At 37.4% G+C, this 21,100-nt stretch overlaps 1 protein-coding gene across 4 annotated transcripts in view; it reads left to right on the top strand.

The window, feature by feature from the left end:
• LOC140665008 (putative receptor-type tyrosine-protein phosphatase mosPTP-1) overlaps positions 1–21,100 on the top strand; it is a 266,798-nt gene that overhangs the window by 96,616 nt on the left and 149,082 nt on the right. For all 4 annotated transcript variants that reach the window (XM_072890653.1, XM_072890650.1, XM_072890654.1 and 1 more), the window contains one exon: positions 1,216–1,524. In XM_072890653.1, coding sequence (XP_072746754.1) covers positions 1,221–1,524 — 304 coding nt within the window. In that variant the 5' untranslated portion in view covers positions 1,216–1,220. The remainder of the gene's footprint in view (positions 1–1,215; positions 1,525–21,100) is intronic.

Below are 21,100 nucleotides of genomic sequence, written 5' to 3' on the forward strand. Positions count from 1 at the left end.
AAAAGGATTTTTATAAAACGTCATTTTGTAACAAATTCGTCATCATATTTGCAAAGATGAACGAATATCGCACATGTTCCCAATGACGTAACTGCAACGTAACTCAAAGAGAGGGACGAGCGTGATTTATGCCGATCACAAGAGAAAAAGGCTGGATGCGCTAAAGGAGCACGCTTGGAAGGCTCAAACTTGCACGTATGAATACACACGCGTGATTCGAATACCGTTTTACGAAACTCGCCCAGCGAAAGCTTTGCGAGAGCTTTCCAAAGAGATTGTAGAGAGAATCTCTTGAATTACCTCGCGATGACCTACTGCATCGTGATGTCCGGTGTAGTTTTATCACACACGAGATCGACACACGGTTCTCCTCGACGTAGTATATGTATCTCGCTAGTGCTTACAAAATCACGCGCGAAATCCTGTCTGTCGTTCGTTTGTGTATGGGGTTTCGTAAAACTTGTCGGCCTAGCATATCCTTTTTATGGTAGAAGCGGCTAGTAGTGCGTATATACACGAGTGTGTATCGAAAAGGTGGAGAAAAAAAAATTGAACTCGTTAGAAAGAAAATTGGATGCCTGGCTATTCAGGATTCTACGATGCAATATGACGTAACGCGCGCTTATTCGCTCGGGTATATTTTGCGTTGCAAATTACGACCCGACCGTGTGAAATTTTAAAAGTCGATCGAAAGCTACGGTGTGTTGACTGTAATCGCGCGTACATTATAATTCCTCCCTTAAAGTATTCAAGCGAAATACAGTTTACCATGAACGAGATACCTCTCGCGCTGCTGTACACTGATTACTGTTTGCGGTTGAAAAATATTAAAGCTTGCTGCTAATGCGAATAAAGGAGAATGAAGGAAAATGAAGTGAATTGAGAAAGAAAATCGATGCGAATCGATACCGTTTTGCCCCTTACAACACTTTGACTTTTTTTTTTTTTTTTACACCCTTCTCTTACGAGAAGGCGAGAAGAATAACGCGCTGTAAAGTCGACAAACGTCCAGTTCTATTCTCGGATTTTATTCGTTCTACGCTGTGATATTGTCCTGACGCGGGTAAATTCCGGATCGATAAACCCGCGAATACGTCGCGAGGCCGTCCGCTTTCCTCGATTCCGTCGGCAGTTCTATGCAATCACGTTTGTTTTTATCGCATCGATAACGTTCACCATCCGATGAACATAACGAACGAATCTCTATGTTCGCAGATGCCATGAATTCGCTGGTGGAGGAAGTGGTCGTGGAGGCAGGCAAGAACGTGACGCTAGGCTGTCCGGGTGTGACGGAGGATTCGTTGGTGTTGATGCTCGAGTGGCGAGCAAACGGGATGCGGTTGCTCGAGTATAAGAGCAGAAGTACAACCGTCGTAAGGCGAACAGAACAGAACAGAATGTCCCTGTCGTTGAAAAATTATTCGTTGCAACTGCATCCCGTCACCGCCGCCGACAGCGGTTTGTACGAGTGTCTCGTGAACAACCGGAATGCGCCGGAAGCTGTGATCAAGCTCATCGTGCGAGGTAAGTGGCGAAATGTTCTTAATCCTTTTGATAGAAAAAAGTGTAGGTGTGTGGATAACAAAATGTGTGAAAGGTTGAATTTATCCAATTGAATTGATCCAATTTTAAACCGTATTAAAATTTATGTAAAATTGATTTTGACAAAATACGTAATTACATTCATTATTTAATTTAAACTTGTATTAATATCAAAGATTTTTTTTATGTTGATTTTTCTACATTTTTCTTAGTCAATAAAATATTTAAAATAATAGAACAAAAAAATTACTATATATATATATATATATATATATATATATCAATTCACACAATAATATTTATGAAGTTTAATACGTGGAATCGACACATTTATTAAGCATACGAGTATATTTGAAATTTAATACGTGAATTTATATGTATTTAATTAATTTTTTTTTTCTTTTTCTATTAAATTAAATATTCTATTGACTGTAGAGAAGTCGAATATATATAAAAAAAAATTTTGATATTAATGAAAGCTTGAATTAAACAATGAATGTAATCATCTGCGTTCGTCGAGATCGATTTTGTCGAGCGTGATTTATTGATTAAAGTTTCACTGCTGACAACCTGTGAGATTTGAACGTAGCTGTTAGGTTTCCGGCCCAATGAGCGTCGCTAGTGAATTAAAAACTCATTCTGTGTCGTACTGGGCATTTGGTGTTGTGCCAATAAACTTCATCGGGTGGCTACATTGCGCTTTTAGTTTTCGTTTTTCTCAGACAGATATCTTTATTAAATTCTAAATTTTACTTATTAAAGTTATTAAAGAAACTTGAAGATATTATTAATTACCGCACATTAACGCGTCCGTCGTGAAATTACTGGCTAACGTTTCTATCAATTATTTAGACGTAAACAATCTAAAAATATTTATAATAATTAAACATTTGAACATTTTAGTTTTCTGTGAATTAACTTAATAATCAAAATCTAATCTTAGCTTCCATTAATTTGTTATAAATAATATTTTCCAATCTTATTTTTCGTAACTTTTATCAGTAGCGTATAGTTATCGATAATATACCGTTGTATATGATCGAAAGGATATAAAAGTTCAAATGCGATTCTTCTGTTCTTGGACGAGTTAAAAAAGAGAGAGAACTTATTTGCCCCACTTATATTGCTTTTAGCTGTTAGCTATATATATGAGAACAATTTTCCGATACACGAGAATTTCTTACAGTCTGGCAATTTTATTTCCTGAAGTCGAGATAAAACGTAAATATTAAATAAACTGTTCTTTTTCTCTCTTTCTTATTACTTTTTATATTTATATATTATATAATGATAACTTTATCAATAATTATATATGTTAAATCTCTAGAGAAAAAGAAATTGAAAAAATTATTCAGCATGAAATTTCAATAGTAGTGGAAGATTTTATAAAAGTCAATGACTGATACTTAAATTTACTTCAATATGATTGCTTTTATATAATAATCATCATATAGATATTTTTATCCGTTTTAGATTCTTCTCAGGTACAAAATAAATTAAATTTTTCTTTTTTTGCAAATTGTAACAAATTCTCGTTTGAACGTACATATCCCGTTAATAGTTTTTTATAATTTAATTTATTTATTAATTGAAATATTTTTTGTAATCAAAGTGATATATGTAACTCGGTGTTTTTCACGAATAAAAATCTATTAAACGATTGTGGAATCTTGATCCTGCCGTTTGGAATTGATTGTGCGATCGATTCTGATTTTATTGATATTTACACATTGAGCAATCGAAATATCCGCCATTCATTCATCGCGGTTACAATTTGTGTTCAATGAACTAGTTCACTACTAAACTTGGCGAAGTTTACGCAAAGTTCGCCGTGAACTTTGAGAGAGGAAGACCGGCCTCGGGGTGGCGCCGCCCTTCTTAACAACCTTGTCGTCGCTCGTCGGGCTTCTAATGCTTTATTTTAAAACTGAGTTGGTCTCTCCCCCTTCCCTCTTTTCGCACGGAGTGTTTGCTTTAAGTATTTACGCCTGATTTGAATTCGTCACGTGCAACCCGCCGCGTCAAAAGCAAACTTTTCCGAGCGTTTCGTAGACGACGAGCGGTGCGGAATCATGGAAGTGCGCGCGGCATAACTTCGGCCGCATAAGTTTGGCCGCCAACTTCACCGCAAAAAAAAAAAAAAAAAAAAAGATAGAAAAAAAAGGGGAAAAAAAGACAAGGAACGAACGGGGAGTCCTATCGCGTTATGTCGCGCGGTCATTTGCATTCAATGCACGATCCGTTACTCAATTTGACTAAAAAGTTCCGAGCCGCTAAAACGACGTGAAATTATGCCAACCGGCGGGTGTTCGTGTAACTTTGGTGTGGGGGGTGAACTTTGCGGGGCGCGACAATATGGTTTCGTTTCAGAATCAATGTACTGTACGCGCGATCAAAGCTCGCGAATTACATTTTTCACTTTTTGCGTACTTGATTTTAAGCGACATATTCATATCTCGTATCTTAGGACGGATATTATGATGTATATATATATATATATATATACATTCTACAGAGAGTACGTGCTTCCTGCTCGAAACTCCGAGCACGTAACACTTCGGTGGTAACCAATATTCGCGTTACGTCAACCATTAAAATGAATATTTTTCAAATCTTTGCAGCAGGAACGTATACACACGTATCTCTTGAATACATTTTCTTTGCTAGATTGATTCTCATGTTTTCTCTTCATTTCTCATACTCGTGAAAATGCGTAATTGAAAAATTGCGAATTACGATCGCGTGCGAAGAAGAAATGAACGGCATAAAGATATATTTCGCATTACTCGTTGCCCGGTCGATCTAATCTGTTTCTATAGTAACTTTGTTTTCACATACCTATAATAAAACGCGCTTTCCTAGACGTGAGAAATATAGAAGATATTTTTCTAATTATCAATTTTGTAATTACAAAAATTATATAAAAATTTTATAAGTGAAATTTTATGAATGCTGTTATGCGTTTGCGGCAAAAACTGGTTCACGCCTGGTTTCCAAGTTATTTTCTCGTTAAATCGGCTGAATCGCTAATATGTTTGATGAACGAGCAACGGTGAAAGGTGGTAAATACGCGTGCGCTCCCTTCGAAGTGATATCGCGAGCGTACAAAGGGCCCAAAGGGAACGCCCGGAACGAGCTTCGAATTATCGTCCCTCGAAGTTCTACCGGGACGGCAGGGACGATGTTGGTTGACTGCGGCTATGAATAAGCGCGAGTCGTTTAACAGCGTGACGTTTTTTCGGCTCGCGGCAAAACAGTTTCATTCATATGCATGACAGGATACGGGGCTCGGTGTAAAAGAGAGCGAGACGGCGGGGGGTGCACAGCAGAGAGGGAGAAGGGAGAGAGAGAGAGAGAGAGAGAGTAAACGCGCGGAATCTCGATATAGCGGCTAACGAGTCGCGATTATTCCTTCTATTTCGCTTAACGAGCAGATGCAGATGCGAAAACTTTGCATCACTCACCGTTATTGAGTATACCTTAGCATTGATCGTTTGTTACTTGTGTGTATTTGTAAAAAATCTTATTCAAAGAATTTTTTTCCGACCGCAATGGAATAAACATATAACACGGAAGAATTTTTATTTTAGTTAAAGAGTTTGTGCATTTATGATATAAAATAGAATGCAAACGTCACACGAGACGTTCCCGTTTCGAAAATATATTATGCCGGGGAATGGTACGCGATCGCGCGTATTCTTATGCGTCACGTGTAGATGACGAGACAAGCTGAAGGAAGGATAGCAGTAGCTTGACTAGGTGATCCGAAAATTGAGTTCGAAATGGATGGAGCCAGAGAGGGAATGTGCTCTTGGTGGAACAAATAAAATTGTTCTCCTTCGGGATTACCGTGCTGCATGCATTCGCCGTGTGTTGTCGTCAGCTCGCGAGCTCTTTCAAGAGAGATCCCTTTCTTTTCTTCGCTTGCCTTCTCCCTTTTTCTCTCTTTCCCTCTCTTTCTTTGCCCACATTCGTTCCGTTCCCATTCGGTTGATTTTAGTACAAGCGAATCATCGAGGTTGCTCGTGACCTAAAAGACAAAAGCCTCGTCGACAGTTATTTCTTCAATAGTTACCAAGCCACGAGTGCTGTTTTTCATTCCAGCGTCTCATTTAAGACGGGAACAACGACGCGAGAGAACGACGAGTACTCGGAAAATGGCATCGTTCGATTTTATTAGATGTTGAAACGAAGGGATCGACGTTCACAATCCGTATGTGTAAGACAATCGATTCCATTAGAATGTTCACTTGATACTGTACGGTACAACGTGTTAATCTCCTCGCGCAGATGGTACGCGCGACTGGTCTTTAATCATCTACAGGGATGTGTTTTGCAAATCTGCAATCGTGATCGATTTTCTACAAACAAGTTTGATTCAAATCGCAGATTGCGTTGAAACTGCTATCTACAAAATTTTTTTTTCAAGTCACAAAAATCCGTGTTTATCTATCGTCACGTCAAAAATTTTGATCCGCCTTGAAAATATTTGATTGTACGATCTTGCTCTATTCCAGATTTTTTCCACGTGTCATCGCGTACGTCTCTCATATTTTGTGAATTTACACCGTATTCGAAAAATCCGCGATACATGTACATAGCGAGTATTAGTTTTTTTTTTTTTTTTTTTTTTTTTTTTTTCCCTTTTTTGCGACACGCGGATATTCCGGGCTCTAAAGTTCGTAATACGATTTGTAATGTGTATAGTGCGGATAAAAGGCTCGCGATAAATCTTTAATGAAAAATTTCAAAGGTATCATACTTTCTGAAATTAGAGTATTAGTCTTGGTTTCATTGGAGATGGGAATCTCCGAAGTCTGCGGCGCGGTCGGGTCGAGATTTATTTTACATGGCGAGTACACCGATCGCCCGAGTGAACTTCTGCGAAACATTCTTACTGCTACGATGGAGTGAGTTTTTCTCACGGACTTCTCCGAGTGGGAGAACATACTACCGCTTTCCACTAACCGATGAGGTAACGCGGAAGACGCGGTGCAATTCGAAAAGTTGGAAACGATTCGCCGAGCAGCCTCGCCGTAACGTTCTCGGATTAGCATACTATTCGTTACTTGCGTATTCTACGAGTGATCGAGCGCTTCGAAGCATGCATCTTTCTTCTTCTTCTTCTTCTTCTTCTTCTTCTTTTCCTCAATAGAGATTCTACATCGAGGTAATCGCCATTTAATCGCAGTATCGGAACATATATATTAGTCAAATTGCTTCGTTTAATTATTTTTCATTTAATACCGTACCATAATAGCCATATAGACAAAGAGGAATGGTCGACTATTTGCAAAGTGATTTTTACTTTTTCGTATACATATATGTATAGACGTTAATAATTATATTATTTGTTATTTCCAACTGTTTGTACAATTTTATACAAAACGGCTTTTGTTTTTTAGCCATTTGACGTGCGATAAAATACAGTCTAGGAGATTAAATTAATAATAAATAAAATTACAATAGCGGGCTATAAATCTAGTTGAACAAAAACATATCGTTAAGCCAATTATTTTATAGCCGTTATATACATAACGGGCGGAATGCGTAAAATCAGCTTTTATTGCGGATTTAATCGACGGAAATAGAACGAGATTTACGTGATTGTATTTAGCTTGTTCTATGACGCGCTACGGCTGACCGGTTGATTTTACGAGATAAATGACTAGTCGCGCGTCGGGCCTTGAATAAAGGCAACGATTTAACGCGCCAGCACGGTGCGCGCCGCGATATAAATGTGCTTCACCAACTGGAAACTACTCGGGTTTCGAAGATAATGAAGCGTGCGTTGAAAAATGCCGGCTTTTCTAAGCCAAAGCGCACAGCTTACTTCGACAAATCTTTTGCACAAAATTGCCGGCGTTAAGCTTTAATACGTTTTATCGCATTCTCCTTGAAATAAGGTATATGTTACGTCGTCGACTCGTGAGATTTTTATTTCTTTGTCATTTTATTCCAGTGCGTGCGCTGCCTATGTTGATATTTCATTTATGTCATGGCATTTTTAAACAGAAATACATTTTTCATACAAATAAATTTAAACTGAAGTACTTATTAACAAAAATAATAAATGTAATTTATTATTCCGTAATAAGAAATTATTCAAATCTATAATTAACAAGTTATATACATTATAGTGTACTTTTGTTATCTATCATTAATATTTATGATATTATAGTAAATTGATTTTTCATATTTACATGTTTTATTTTGTTAGTAGTTGTAAACGAAGATTTGTCACACGCAAGAGAGAGAGAGAGAGAGAGAGAGAGAGAGAGAGAGAGAGAGAGAGAGAGAGAGAGAGAGAGAGAGAGAGAGAGAGAGAGAGAATGGCAAAAATTTACTTTGCCACTATATACGGTAAACTTTACAACGTTGCAGAGTATTCGATGTTTATACAGGGTAATTTCATTTCTGCAAATAACGAACTTGCATCTTGAGTTCTGGAATAAGATCGACGACACGACGCAATGAATTATGTACTTTACGGCATGCTTAATTAAATCGCGTTTAATCTGTTACAAGCGAGGGAAGCACTTATACGTATGAAAGATAATAAAATATATTTTTAATAATTCGATTAATTTTTCAAAATACAAAGTAAAAACTTTCAAAAATTTATTTATCAAAGATTCGAAAGAAATGACATATTGTAAGATTTGAAAATTATTTCACACGTCTACGCACTCCTTTTTATTAATTCTTCAATGAAAGAAAAATTAAATTTTCTAATTAACATTTATTTAATAAACTTTATCGGCTATAGATCACAATTCTCTTTTATGGAAGTATTAATAGAGCGGGCGACAGCCAACTGTCATTATGCTTGAAAGCGAACGAAGAGGATAACTGAAGTAAACTCGAACATTAGACGACGTTCTTACTTAGCTAAGAATCGCGAATAAACTGTTCTTCCATAAATTAATTTCCATTCGTTCCCGGCCAACGAAAACTTATGGCCAACTACGAACGAACGCGCATCTAAAGCCGCAGCTGTCGCGACTTGCGTCTTTCTACCGTTTTCTTTAACATTATTATTGAAATGATATTCGGCGCACGGTCCGTTCGTCTTTTTTTTTTTATAAACATTTAAAAGTTCGTTAATAGTCGAAAAAGTTGTCAACGAAACCACCAAAGAACGAAATGCCCAAGCAAATAGTTGTATAAATTCTTCGAAACTTTTATGAAGAAGAATTTAATAAAATTGTCAAGATAAATTAAATTAGATATGCGTTAAAATGAATCAAGGATTTCGTTAGATTTACAGTGAAGGAAAAAATTAGTCTTTTTTTGTATTCTCATTTAAGAAGATGTAAAAGATAGAAATTATGTCGTGCTCTTTTATGCCAATTTAGCTTTAATAATTTTTATAATTATTTTATAATTAATTTAATAATTTAGGAGAGAAATCAGATTAGAAGATAGTACATTTTGTCTTTGTCTTTACCGAAGATTCGCCGCAGTGGCGAATCATCGGAGTGAACAACAATGCGAATTGGACCATGAAAATCTCGACCGAAATCCAAACGACACAAGAGAGAGAAGAGAGAGAGAGAGAGAGAGAAAGAGAAACAGAGAGAATATTCAGTGAAAATTTCAATCCGAGTCAAATGCGCAGCTGCATTTATACGTTTCATTGTGAAAGTCAAAGCGCGGGAGTATTCGTGTGGTTGTCGATACCGAAAGGAACTTTGTAGCCGGCATAGTTGAAATACTTGCGTGTGCTGTATACATGTGAAAGACGAAGATAAAGAGAGAGAAAGAGCGATAAAGACCTGGATTTCGTAATATCTCGAATACATGGCGGAGTATTTCATTGGTGACGGCATATCAATATTGAATCGATAAGTAATGTTTCTCGATACGTTTGAAAGCTTTGAATTGTCACGCGAACATGAGCAGTGGAATCCCTACGAATTTTTGAATGATAGGCTTTCTCTTTAATCCTTACATTATTTTTTCTATTGCTTTTTTTATCCACTCAAATCTCTCCCATTCAATTATTTGCAATTATAACTTTTATACTTATTTCTATTATATTACAACAATTAGAATTACAATTTTAGAAATAACTAGACATTATTTAATTATATTATTAAAAATATGAAACTGCAAGAAATTGCAATGCGTACATCCATAATGCATAGACCTACAATGGAATTAGTTAGAAAAAACCAGTATAAGTGAATCTTATAGGTTTTTTGGACGCTGAAAATAAATCTGTCCTCCTGCTTATTCTATCACATCAGATTTTCGAGAAACAACCAGACATGATAGACTAATTTCGAGAACGGGTTTATTTTTAGTATTCAAAAATCTATAAAAATCATCTGCTCTTGATTTCAGCATCGCATAACTTGACAATTTAAGGACTGTCAAAAATAACCAAAAATTAGCGGGTTTTTGTTTTAACTACTTGTTATTATTTGAAAATTTTTGTATGATAGAATAATTTGGAGGACAGATTTTCAGCATTCAAAAATCTATAAGAAATCAGTTCGTTTACTCTTGTAACTTTCAAAAGGTCAAATTTTATAATTCCATGTAGTTATCGCGAGGCAAAAATGTTCTTCACGCTAGCGATGTAACAGTCGGTTACGGTTAGTTATTATCGTCGCTAATGTAAATTAACAGCGGCAAAAATCGTGGTCATCGATGTACGACGCGGTGATAGCTACTATCGTCACGTGTGCGCGAAAGGAATTAATTGCAACGCACACAAACGAACGGACACACTCGGATGGATCGAAGGTGGCTTCGCGGTATCGATGGCGAAGCCTCCATCAGAGTTAGCTCGAAAGCCATGGAGGGTTCAGACAGGCTTCAGGGAGGCGAAACGGACGATAGCGGTTGCGCCGTTACTCCGACATAGAAGTGAATAATGCAACGTATCGCGTCGGCGAAACCGCCGTTGCAAATCTCATCTGCCGAGGGCGATTCTACTCGGATCTATCTAACCCTTTCGACGTTCTGCGTCCGTTCGGTCTGCCGGTTCTATTGGTGAACGAGTATTTTCTCTCTTCGCAATCATTCGTATTTATCGACATTTCATTATGGGCTTCATGGAAAGCACTACACACACACACACACACACACACACACACACACATATATATATATATACAAAATATGTATATAGTCGCAAAACGTCAGCAGAATATCGTGATTCGATTTCAATACGCGTTGTCGCGTGCCGTGAATGCAAAGAATAATATTTCGATATTACAAGACGAGAATAAAAAGACGTATGATACATCGTCTTTGTATGCCGATAAGTTTATATTTTAGAAAAACGAAAAGTATAATACAGTACAATTCTCTTTTCCTTCGGAAAGAAAAGAAAAATGTTCAAACTTCTACATTATTAAAATTTAGTGGGCAATACATGTATGCGAGAAGGTGTATACGACGCTATTGAGCTTAGCCTTTAGCTCTTAGCCTTTAAAAAGGTTGAGAAGCACGAAGAGGCTCTTAAGCTCAATATAGCGTAAGAAGGTAGGCGTTGAACCGTTGCGTGTAGATGTCACGGTAGCCGGCGATTGTCCAGATCGGAAGCCATGGTTACGTCGCTTCCGAGGTGACAACGCGTCATGTTGCATTCGTCGTCGCCCCATTAACCACGGGGAATATTCGCTTATGTTGCAACTATACATATACATGTACATACAACGGTATCGACTTGAATAAGATATCGAATAGATTATGTGAACCTATATTTGTATTTCTTTTTTATTTCTCTTTCTCTCTCTCTCTCTCTCTCTCTCTTTCTTTCTCTTTCTTATTTTTCTCTTTCATTATATTACATTTTATATTTTAATATACATTTTCTCTAACATTATATTATATATATTATATTATATTATATATACACTAAATTTAAAAAATTTCCAAATTTATTGTTATTAAATAATGACGTTATTTATATCAATGGACAGGTATTGAATAGGTAACTGAGTTCTTTCAACGATTGATAAATTAAAACAAGTTATTAAATCTCAACAACGAGCATTCAAATGGCGTGTGAAAAAAATTGATCAGATCGTATCGGTCCGACGCACAAAAATCTACGATCGCGAGAAAAAAACTCGGCCTTGCCCATGTTAGGACAGCTGTAAATAACACCATCGCTGTCAGAGTATACTATAGTTTATAGCTAATTTAACCACTTTTCTCTCTTAGCATGCGCGTATATGCACATGCGCTTAGGTTAATGAGTTTGTAATGAGAAAAGCGACGCCGGACGCTACAGCTCCTCCTCCTCCGTCCCATCGTTTCTTTATTTTGCACCCATCGCGCAAATTAGTACAGGGCTATCGATCACATTAACTGTGCGCACTACAACCGAAATGCATTTACGCGTTGTTGTCGCACGAGTCGGAATTCCGTTGAAGTCGGTTGATTCGGAGATTTTTTTCTACAACTGCAATGCGTATCTAACAATAATTTTATCAAGAATTAAAAACAGAGCTTCAGTGCAATTCTAATTTTCTGTTGAAGCATAAAGGAGAAAAACCATTTGTCATATGCGTTGTAAAAATTCTCATTTATTGCGCGCTGTTTTCAATTGCCTTATTGCTACGCGAGGTAGAGATGAGATAAAAATTCAAAATTGTGTCTATTTTATTTACAATGTTTCCTTTTAAACTTGCATCTATCATAACTCTTATGGTGCAATGTTTGCTCAATTTTTATTACTGTCCAACATGTCGAATCCTTTCAAAGTATTTGAAAAGTTTAGGCTCTCTTGAAAACTACTTACCGACATATAACTGCGTGAATTCCAACGTGCGCCGTGAATTCGGGGATATCTCTATGAATAATGCGCTTCCAACAACTCTATAACAAAAGTTATGCATTCCCGGAATACATGTACGTGTATATCTTACATTCGATCGTTGATTCATTCGTTGTAAGATCGTCAAGCGCAGATAGCTTTGGCTATCCGTAATTGATGCTTCTCCCATTAGAAACTAGCTAGCTACAAAATGAAACTCGCGTAAATCAAAATTATGCGAAATATAAAGGCTGCCTATATATTTATAAGGCAGGAAAATTGCTCGCCACCGTTTTAGACGAATATGATTTACAAGATAGTTTTCAGAAACGCATTAATCCCGGGAGAAGTCGGGAACTACCTGCGCAAAACGCCGCGGCGTTGCCTGCGAGCATGATAACTTTGGGAGTGAGTTTAAGAAATGAAAACCTAGGAGCGCGCGCTCGACGAAATGGAAACTGGGAGAGAAACATCGAGTGCTCGTGAAGAGCATATAATTTCTTAGAAAGCCGAAAGCAGAGACGCGCTCGCGGGTAAAACTTTCCCGTTGGTTATAAGCACACTATCTCTTCCATTATCAAATTAGTTTTTAATAAAAACCATAATGTTTATGTTTCTCATTGCCGTATTATAGGTGCATATTTGATTCGGAATTTAATCAGTTTTATTCGTTGATTTTTTTCTATGTATATAAAACTGTGCGGTAAATCGTAACGAACATTTACTTTTTAGAAAACGAGATGTTAATTATCTACGTACGCATCCCGCATAAAATTGTTATAGTTTTTAATACCGTGGAATATGGTGTATCATTTCTGTCTTGCTGTAATTATTGGCATTTCCGTGCAGCTTTTTCGCGTAATTTTTTTACGAACAGCAAGTATAAAATTTTAGCTAAAAATGCTATGTTTATGTTAGTGAATATATTATTCCGTCGACGACATTGGCAGATGTCGACGCCAGCGACGACGTTACACACAACTCGTGGAAAATATATACTTTTTTCGCGTACGATTGAGAAAAATTATGAAAGCTCTTGCCAACGTAATGAAAATAGTGCGCTCGTTCTCTTCAGGTTAGATTATGATTTTGTTAATAATTTATGGGAGCATATTTTAGCTGAATATTATCTTTGAATAATATGCGATCGAGGCGAAATTTTCGCGTAACGAAACGAGGATCAGGAACCAGGTATTACACGAGGTGTAATGTGGCGGAAGAAAGTTTTTGGTTTCATCGCACTAACGACATCGTTAAACACAGCATTATTCTGACTGTCCGTCAGTGATCTTATCATGATAATATAGCGGATGATATAATCAGGATAATGTTCACCGCGGAGAAGGAGAAAGGCCGGTTCTCTCTGCTCGGAAAAGAGGCACGAGGATATAGGGAGAAAAATGGGGAGAGGGGTTAATTTTACACGTGGAAGACAAAAGTTCTAGTGAACTTTTAAAGCATTCAATATAAAAAGACCGGACCGCGAAAGAGGGAGAGACAAAAAAAGAAAGAGCGGATTGCCCCGGAGGTAGATTCGAACTTGTGCAAGAAAAATTGTATCAAGGGTTTCTGCAACCCCCCGGGGAAATTTCCATATAATAATTAGATACTTAAATTACTCTAATAAAGGAGGATGATTAAGTCGGATATCCGACCACCTTTCCTTATACCTTTTGGCTCTTTTTTTTTTTTCGTATTTTTACGGGTAGGAACTCCGCGGACCGAATATACCAAGAAATTGAGAGAAGGACTTTTCTTTGAACAATATTTTTTCGTGATTGCTACTTTATTTTATCATTTTCCCTGCGTGAAATAACTTTCAAGGAGGAAAAAAGAATGGAGGTTTAAAAAAAATGAATGTACCAGATTATCCTTTTACGTTTATGATAATTGATTACAATATATTTTCGTGACGTATTACCATTATAAATTCACTATTTAAATTTATAGGCATAATTATTTGTATCATAATTATTTTAGCAAAGAGAAATTATTTGAATTCCTTATAATGACGATATATTCGTTCAATTAGGATTACTCGTATATACATATACAAGTCGTGCTATTAATTTAAGCGTCTACAATCTGTCTGAACTTTTTCTTTGCAATGTCAAGGATTTTCGCGTGTTGAGCTTGTACTAATTGGATAGCGCGCGCTCGACGCAACAGCGCGGATTATGTTAGTTAGGAATTCAGCCCGCTACCAAAGTTATACTGTACCTATGGTAAAGGACGCGTTAAGATTCCACACGCTTTCCTTGCTCTAGTAAACGAGAGAAATGCTATTAGAAAAGAGAAAAAAGAAAGATAGGAATGCAAGTGGGGAAAAAGTACAACGAATAAAAGAGGAAGAATTGGTATCGAAAGGCGGAAGAACATGTGGAATAATAAATGCGATTGTCTCCCGTAGAATAATGGAGTAACAAAACACCGTTTAACCAGTTTTCTATGCGAGAACAAAAGTTGTAGCAGTTTTTTTTTTTTAAATATAACTGTTAATATATGAAAAAGTAAATAGACACAAAGAGAGATAGCAATGTTGGAGCTTTAACGCCGTGAATCAACGTCGCGAGAAAATAACTTGTTCGTCCTTTTGCCAGCGGTGAAGTGGTGGATGATTCGGTTCGGTGAACTAGCAAGCGCTTCCGCACTCGAGGATCGCTCCAAGTTATTACGGCGTCATTTCCAGTTAGGCAACTATAGCTACTCTTAGTACTCTTAGTAGAGGCAGCGTGAGCAATATATGTCGAGCGATTGTGATCGTCTTTGGCAATGAACGGGCTAACGACAGAAGCTACTCCGATCGAATTATCGAATATCATCGCGCGTATCATCCCGATTACACGGAATGGGCGGAATTTCTCTCGGTACGGTGAGGAAACGCAGCGAGAAATGAAAATTTACGCGTTTTCTCTAGGTTAAGCTCGAGAAAAGAGTGGAGCGTTGAAACTGTGCACGCGCACACGTTATCCACTGTACGGTCGATCGAAAATTTGAACCGCGTCAAATCCGCTCGCGTTTGGGATCATTTCGCGGAATGAAAGTCATTTCCCGATAAGACTTGGCGCGGCTCCGTTTAAACTCCCCCGTGCGATTGCTACGTACGAAGCATTGATCCGAAGTTTAAGCGGAGTTCCTTGCGAACAGGGAAGCGTTAGGAAGTTCACGTTTACTGGCTTTAGCCTACTTTATCTTAAGCGCGAACGGACGTGAGAAACAGAGGAGAGAGGGTTCGACGTTCACGATAGAGAGCCCCCTCCCCGTCCCCCTCCGCTCGAGTTGTTACAGGTACCCTGTCCTATGTTTAGCCACCTCGAAACGGATCGCGTGTGAATATCTGGACTCGGTTCTGTACTTCAACGCTTGACTCTGGCAGTTTTCCAGTAGTACCGACCTGTCGACCGCTATCGCGCAGCGAGCCAACCTCCCCCTCCCTCCTCCATCCCCTTCTACCAGTGAAAATTTCAGCCAACTTTCGGCCTCCTCCAGATCGCGGCCGCGGGCCTGTAATATTTACTGACACGAACATAATCGTTATGACGCGGATAAATCGTACTTCTAGCGAACTGCTAATAATATAGACGGTCGTTTTCGACAGAGAATATCGACCGATCCTTTACAAATCATATAAATTTTTATGCTTTTTACGTACTCGTTTATGCTACGAATGTAGTCGTTAAAACGAGTTTATTCGAGTTTATATAGTTTATTAAAAAACTTTTTCTGCATCCGCGGTATAATTTGTTTTGATCATCGGCAATGGAAGAAAATCTCAGAGAGCAATTAAAAATTTTTCTAGCAGAAATAATTTACGAGCGTTGATCAATTTCGATTTTTCAGAATCGGCATTTTTTATGAGAATCATACATTTTTTTTTTATACGATTTATTTCTCATGTCGTATACGAATTGCGTTAAAATTAGTTGAATGAATTTTGTAAAAATCTCTATGAAAAATCTAAAAGAAATTATTTTAGTGAACGAGAGGAAGTCTAAGTGAAGAACCGTGTAAGCGAAACTATTTCTTTATTTAAATTTCTTCTGGCGGTCCGAAGATAATGTGTTGAATTAATCATAAGGATTCCGTCCTCGCATTTAATTCTGACGTCCCTTCGAAAGTAACGGGGAGTAACGATTAAAGTTTCGCGCAAGTGGTCCAAAGAAGGCTTTGGTGCGACCAACTCATCCGAACCCACTTGCCAGCCTAATTTTCTTTGACAGTTCCGCATAAGTACATTTTCCTCATAATAAGATTCAGTTTCGCCTCTATCGATTACGCCGCTTGCTATTATCTCTTTTTCTCTAGCTTATTGATAATCTTATCGAACGTTCGATTATATTATTACGACGCGAATTAGCTCTAAACGAGGTGAATTAATCGCGTTGTAAACATCATTTGCGGAAAATATGCGCGAAATGCAATTCCCCGTAATGCTTTTCCGAGAATTAAATCAATGGTTTAACAAAATAAATGGCGCGTTTGCAAACGTAAGGTTTTATGTTAAATATTCTTTCGTTACGTTTTATTGCTTCCTCTCTGTCGGACAAGTTAAATAATTAAATAAAGCTTTAATTTAAGAAAATTGCAATGCGTTTATGAACGATAATGTTTATATATCACGTACGCTGTATTTTCCCGGAAAAGAGAGAAGAGCAGGGACAAAACTTTCCAGGTATAATGACCGTAATTTGACTTGTCGTCGATTATTAGCATACCGATCGATGCCAATCTCGATAATTGTTATGCGGTAACTTCGTTGCCGCGTTGCGTTTGATGTCATCCAATTGCGAAAGTGATTGATCGTAGCAATTCTGGGGATAGTAATGTTCTCGTGGAAACTCACTCATTGGGATTAACGCGTTAGATTCTCTACGTGATTCGCATCGCGCATCTTAGGACGAGCCGACGCCGTCTGATCGTTTCATTTCGCGCTCGCCCTTGCTCCACTCTCCATTTCGGAGATTGAAAAATTTGCAAATATAATGACGCCGTGAGCGCCTTTATGTCTACGAAACGCAGACGTAATTCCGAAGATAGACGTAATTTTGCTTCAATTAACAAGATTATGCATTGAGCTTTAATGTTCGCGCGGCAAAACCGGCATTACTCGTAAATCGTAAAATTCCTGCGATAATCTTATTTTATGGATCTCGGTACCGTATCGTATGACGTTTATGCCATTCATTTCCTGGCGCGTCGTAAACACGTTCCGCTATGGAAGTCACGATCTTCTTTTTACCGGGAAGATTTCAACGACTTCTTTGCTAAGGCATCTTAACTCACAGGCTGCACCTATAATTCTAAGGTGCACCTTATGCTCTATATAACTATATATTACGTATAAAACATAACATATATACATGTGTGTGTGTGCGTGTATGTGTGTATATATGTGTTTCAACGGAAGCATAAGTCGTTAACAAGAATCTTTTATCCACATTGCGTCGCGTAATAATTATTAACTATCTCTAAAATTTGTCTATAAAGAAAAAAATTGCATAGAAAAAGCATGAAATTAATAGAGCACATGTATATACTTTAATATAATATTTAGGTAAAGGAAATAAGAAAACGTCGAAACATTAAGACAAGTGCGTCATTAGCGCCGGTAATTGTTGTAATATCGATTAGCATTCATGAAAATACGTGACTGGATAAAAGCGCGATAAGGCGAAATGGGATATTACAACTGTTTTTCAATTTCGTTCTTTTCGAATCGATTGGTTCAGGCGCGTCTAAAAAACCGAGTTTCCGCAGCGCTGTTTGCAAAATGTCCCGACTATATCGTCGATGCGCGAGAGCGTTCTTTTAATAGTCCACTCTCTATGTAATTTTTTGCATTCGAAAAGGGTCGATTGGTTCGCACAATGGGAATGTCGATTAATGGACAAAACCGATTCGTTTTGAAGATATTTTGCTTTGTACGATTCAGCAATATTGTGTTTTCAGTCTTCTAAATCTGAGTCTTCTAAAAAATAAAGATTAATATTATAGTGTATTGTATATTTGATAAAAAAAAAAATATATAGTGATGGATGTCGCGAAACGACTTTAGTGTCGTTTTGGACAGAAATATAATATTTGCATCAGTTAGAGTAGAATGTAAGATCCTCGTTAGATATACGCACGATAACGAATGATTATTGTACCATCTAAATTACACTGATCCCGCGTGCGACGTAACAACTTCCGACGTCAAAATTCTGCGTTCGTGCTTTCTAATTGTGAGATCTCGTTGAGCTTAAGTCTTCGCACGGTTACCTCCTATAACGATGATTTACGTTCGCTATCCTCAGGGCCCTTCCGAGGTATCCTTTATACCCGAAAAGCCGCTCTTTGTCGTCATCCCGTAGTCTATGGCGTGTAGATATCGCGGGCTGCTCCATCCATTGTTCTGGCCGACAGTATTCGCGTGTACCTGCAATAACTAACGTATGCGCGAGCATGTATATGTTTGTTGCATGTGTGTACGTGTATCTATGCAGATGCATGTATATATATTTCGTGCTCTCACACCTGCTTCACATCAAACGTTTACGCAGGAACGTGTCCCCCCCCCCCCCCCACGCACGTGCTATCGATAATGCACTTGGCAAACTCGTTGCGAAATTTTTAAAGTTATTAAAATAGAACTTTATATCGCGCGATCGATGCTTTACACTTTGCAAAATATATATATCGCGTTGAAAAATTTCCAAAGTTTATCCATCTCACGATTTATCCCAAACCATGTATATACCGATGTACAGTCGACGTCGTTTTCACGCTTTTGCATTTTTTGTTGCGAATACCCGCTATAAATTTATTAAGACGAGCCGCTTCTCTCCCTCTCTTCGGTCGAAGTTCAAACCGTGCGCATTCGAATTCATTTCTTGCGAATCCACGAAGTCACCGACAATAAATCATGAATATTAAAACGAGCATTCCGAGCGGATTCCCGGGTACCTCGCGATGATAAGATTATATTCAAACGTAAAAGGAAAGGATCTTGAAATGGATTGAGAGTACAGATAAATTAAAACCCTCATTCACCGTGAGAAACTGCATAGGTAGGCGTTCTGTAATTTAAATGCAAATCAGTTTTTAGTCAATCGTCGAGAATACCGTTTGCCTAAGAAAGAGAAAGAACGGGAGCGAAAGAACGGACGGGGCGAGCGAGCGAGCCGGACGCGCAGAAACGTCTTAGGGAACGTAAATTCCTTCAAAACGAAGATCATTCCGTAACGTCTCGTTTTCTCCGCTGTCTACCAAATTACAGGGTTCATCGACCGTCTCACGTACCCGCATTGTAGAAGCGATGAAGAAGATTGTAGTCTTCAATTTAACGTCTGACTCGGATTTTGTTCTCGGCTGCAACAATATCTTCCAGTTGGTATCGTCAGTGGAAAATTGGATATTTGACGAATCGCGTTACGCGATTTAGCTTTATGCGAAATGTTTTGTTGAGCTTTTTTCTTTGAAATATTTCAAGGGAAATCTTTACTTGAATTTAACTACGTAAGATAGATTTTAGTAATTCGATTCCTATGTTAACAAGTGTCTACTTTCTTCTTTGTTTCTCTGTTGTTCTCCGATTTTCGAGTTTTTTTTATCACGAGGATGAAATATTGATCATTATGATGAAACCGCAAGATCGAACGAACGAGCTCAGTCGTCATATTGTCGGAATCTTTTCGTTTGATACGATGTTCCCATAGGATTTCTAAAGAATAAGACGTACGATCTCAACATCAAAAAGCTCTAGAAAATAAAATACGAATTCTAGAGTTTGCGTCTCATTTATAAAATAATTTACGTGTCTAACGAATAATAAAGAGACAAAGTACGCGATAAAATGGATTAATATTTGAAATGAAAATAAATGTTATAAATGTACATATTAAAAGCTCATTTTGTCGAAGTAATGATTACAGTATATATAAATGATTCACATAGATCATATGGAATTTTACGTTGATGCTAAATGACTTAGTAAAATTATGCGTATCATACATTGTATCATATTCTGCATATTCACATATTCTTCTCCGTATTATTGCATTTCATTGAAATCCGAATCTTCCATTCGTATAATAGTTCGTATTATCTGCATCCACATAGTCACGTATAATTAATAAACAATGCTTCAAATGATACACGGCGAAGTAATCGCGCTATCGATTTACATGAATCGTAAAATGACGTTAGTATTCGTTCAACGTTACATTTTCGAGAATAAACGCGCTTCGTAAAACGCGGGAATTTGCGGACGGGCTAATAACCAATTAACAGCAGTTACAAAAATGTCCCCTGTTTCTGGTTGACGTAAAATGTGAAGTTTGATCTTCTCGCAGCCAAATACTGCCCGCGGATATTTATTTTTTGTCGCTGTTAATATTGAAGTTTTTTTTGATTTATTATTAGCAAATGCAGAGCGACTTTCGTAAGAGAACTTAAACTCGCTGTTTATCTATACAATTTTGCATATTTATCACAAATTTATTCAAGCAGAAATATCTATATTAATATTTATATATGTAATATAGTAAAAAAGTAACAGAAAAATTTTTTAAAATCTTTAGTAACGTACTTCTCATGTAATTCGGTGTATTTTTCAACAAAGATAAACACGAGTCTCAATTTAAGTTTTAGAAAAATAATTACTATTATTACTGCTATTACTGTTGTAATAACTTTGTGAAATTATACAATCAATTGTTATTTTGTGTGTCACATATCCCCTATAACAACCCAACCTTCGTTAAAATGTCTTGAAGCGGCATTTCGAAGCACATGGACTTT

Source organism: Anoplolepis gracilipes, chromosome 4 (genome assembly GCF_047496725.1).
Source record: "Anoplolepis gracilipes chromosome 4, ASM4749672v1, whole genome shotgun sequence".
Taxonomy (NCBI): Eukaryota; Metazoa; Arthropoda; class Insecta; order Hymenoptera; family Formicidae; genus Anoplolepis; species Anoplolepis gracilipes.